The 2,306-nt window shown below is 59.2% G+C and overlaps 1 protein-coding gene across 2 annotated transcripts in view; it reads right to left on the bottom strand.

Moving 5' to 3' along the window:
• The window catches only part of PDLIM7 (PDZ and LIM domain 7), an 18,959-nt gene that overhangs the window by 5,739 nt on the left and 10,914 nt on the right, over window positions 1-2,306 (bottom strand). Inside the window, exons 8-9 of one of the 2 annotated variants that reach the window (XM_017828181.1) lie at window positions 1,200-1,354; window positions 796-832 (exon numbers count right to left, since the gene is read on the bottom strand). The exons of the other annotated variant lie outside the window; for it this stretch is intronic. Of the exons in view, the coding sequence (XP_017683670.1) occupies window positions 796-832; window positions 1,200-1,354 (192 nt within the window). The remainder of the gene's footprint in view (window positions 1-795; window positions 833-1,199; window positions 1,355-2,306) is intronic. 2 annotated transcript variants of the gene reach the window in all.

The raw sequence follows: 2,306 nt of genomic DNA, 5'->3' as shown, positions 1-2,306 counted from the left end.
GGGGGGCTCCAGCGGCTGAGGGGGCTGCCTGTGAGTGACAGAGGGCAGGAGCTCAGCCAGCACCAAGCACAGACCCTGCTTCAGCACAGGGTAGTGCTCCCAGAGGTGCCCCACCACATGCCAACACCTCTGCCAGACTCTGGCACTCACCGCTGCTCCACCACGCCCCAGCTGGACCCATGGGCATCCCTGTGGCATCAGAAAAAACAGCAGCACAACTGTCAATGGTGGATCCATAGCTCGGCCCATCCTTCCCATATGTACTCAGTCCCATGGAGGCACAAGCCATGTGAAAATGCCGGCAGCACTGACTCCCAGCCAGCCTTGCAGCTGCTCCACAACTGCATGGAACATAATGTCCCAAGACCAGTTGCAGCCCAGCAGTCCCCAACACCCCCAGCAAGGTGCTGTCAGTGCCATCAGCCATCCCCATCCACTGTGTCCAGCCCACGGTGCTGCACTTTGGCCTCTCCAGTTCCATGCCAGCAGTGCCCAGAGGGTCCTGCCTGCACACCTCACATGGGGACAGCCTGTCTGACAGCTGGGTCCCCAGGCAGAACCCTCCTGAGGCGATAGTCAGAGCAGTGGCTGAGCACCAGTGGTGCCTCTTGTGCAGCTCTGGAAACAGCCCGAGTCTGGGGAAGGGAGAGGACCGAGAGGGAGAAAAGAATCTGCACAGAGCAAAGAGCATCCCCAGAGTGACTGCAAGCTGTGAGAATGAAGCAGCCAGGTGGGCTGAGCCCCAGGTGGGCACCTTGTGGCTCCTACTGCCACCAATTCACATGCTCCCCTTACCTGGGCTTTTTATCAAGCTCATCCTCACCATCCTCCACTAAGCGCAACAGGAGAGAAAGGGGGAGATGGAGTTAGTCTGTGGCAACTGAGGCCCACGCACAGCAGGAATGAAAGGGAAGGGAAAGGAAGGAAAAACGCCCTCTCCTCCTGCTGCCCCCTTGCGCCAATGCACAGCCCTGCCCAACCATGAGGCAGAGGATGGCACCAGACCAGTGGCACCACCACAAGCCTGCACACAGCCCTGGGCAGCTCCCACTGGCTCAGCTGCCACAGAGGGCCCACATGGGGCCAAAACCAATGCCCCACTGCCACAACACACCATGGCTTTTATCCAGTTCCAGATGCCCCAGCAAAGCTGAGCACACCCAGCCTGTCAGCCAGTGCCAGGCCACATGGGAACTCACTGCTGTCTGCGCCCACCAGCCGGGCCAGTTTGCGGAAGGAGCGGGATTGGGAGGTCCAAGTGTGGGGCTGCGAGTCATCAATGTCCTGCAACATCCGCAACTTCACAGGGTCGCACACGGGGCTGCTGGGGGGCTCCAGCAGCTGAGGGGGCTGCCTGTGAGTGACAGAGGGCAGGAGCTCAGCCAACACCAAGCACAGACCCTGCTTCAGCACAGGGTAGTGCTCCCAATGGTGCCCTGGCACATGCCAACACTTCTGCCCGACCCCGGCACTCATAGCTGTTGCCCTGTACCCCAGCTGGACACACAGGCATCCCTGTGGTATCAGAAAGAATGGTGGCACAACAGTCAGTGGTTGACCCATGGCTTAGCCCATCCTTCCCGTATGCCCCACCAGCTCAGGGATACACAAGCCTTACAGAAATACCGTCAGCATTCACTCCTGACCAGCCTTACAGCCCACCAAAACATCGTACCCCAGGTCCAGTCCCTGCCCAGGAACTCCCAACACCCCAATCAAGGTGTTATCAGTGCCACCAGCCACCCCCACCCACTGTGTCCAGTGTACAGTACTGTACACAGTGCTGCATCTCAGCCTCCCCAGCTCCATGCCAGCAGTGCCCAGTAGGTCCTACCCAGTACAGGGACACCCTGTTTGGGAACCCCATCTGGCAGGTGGGTGCCGGGGCAGGACCCTCCCAAGGTGATTGTCAGAGCAGTGGCTGAGCACTGGCAGTGCCTCTTGTGGGGTGAGCACAGGTCTCGCTCTGTGGTTCTGCCAGCAGCTCATCTCCGGGGAGATGGAGAAGACAGAGGGACCTGAGGGTGGAGGACAAGGAGAGGAGAAAAGAAAGAGCAACAGGGAAAAGAGCTTCTCTAGAGTGACTGCAAGCTGTGAAGATGAAGCAGCCAGGTGGGCTGAGCCCAGGGTGGGCATGTTGTAGCTCCTACTGCCAACCCAGCACACGCTCCCCTTACCTGGGCTTTTTAACAAGCTCATCCTCACCATCCTCCACTGCGTGCAACAGGAGAAAAAGGGGAAGATGGAGTCAGTCTGGGGCAATCAAGGACCAGGCACAGCAGGAAAGGAAAGGAGGAAAACCAACC

This window comes from Lepidothrix coronata, unplaced genomic scaffold, assembly GCF_001604755.1.
Source record: "Lepidothrix coronata isolate B3197 unplaced genomic scaffold, Lepidothrix_coronata-1.0 Scaffold146, whole genome shotgun sequence".
Lineage (NCBI taxonomy): Eukaryota > Metazoa > Chordata > Aves > Passeriformes > Pipridae > Lepidothrix > Lepidothrix coronata.
Note: the sequence above shows the minus strand (reverse complement) of the source record. Positions and strands in the feature narration are given on the sequence as shown.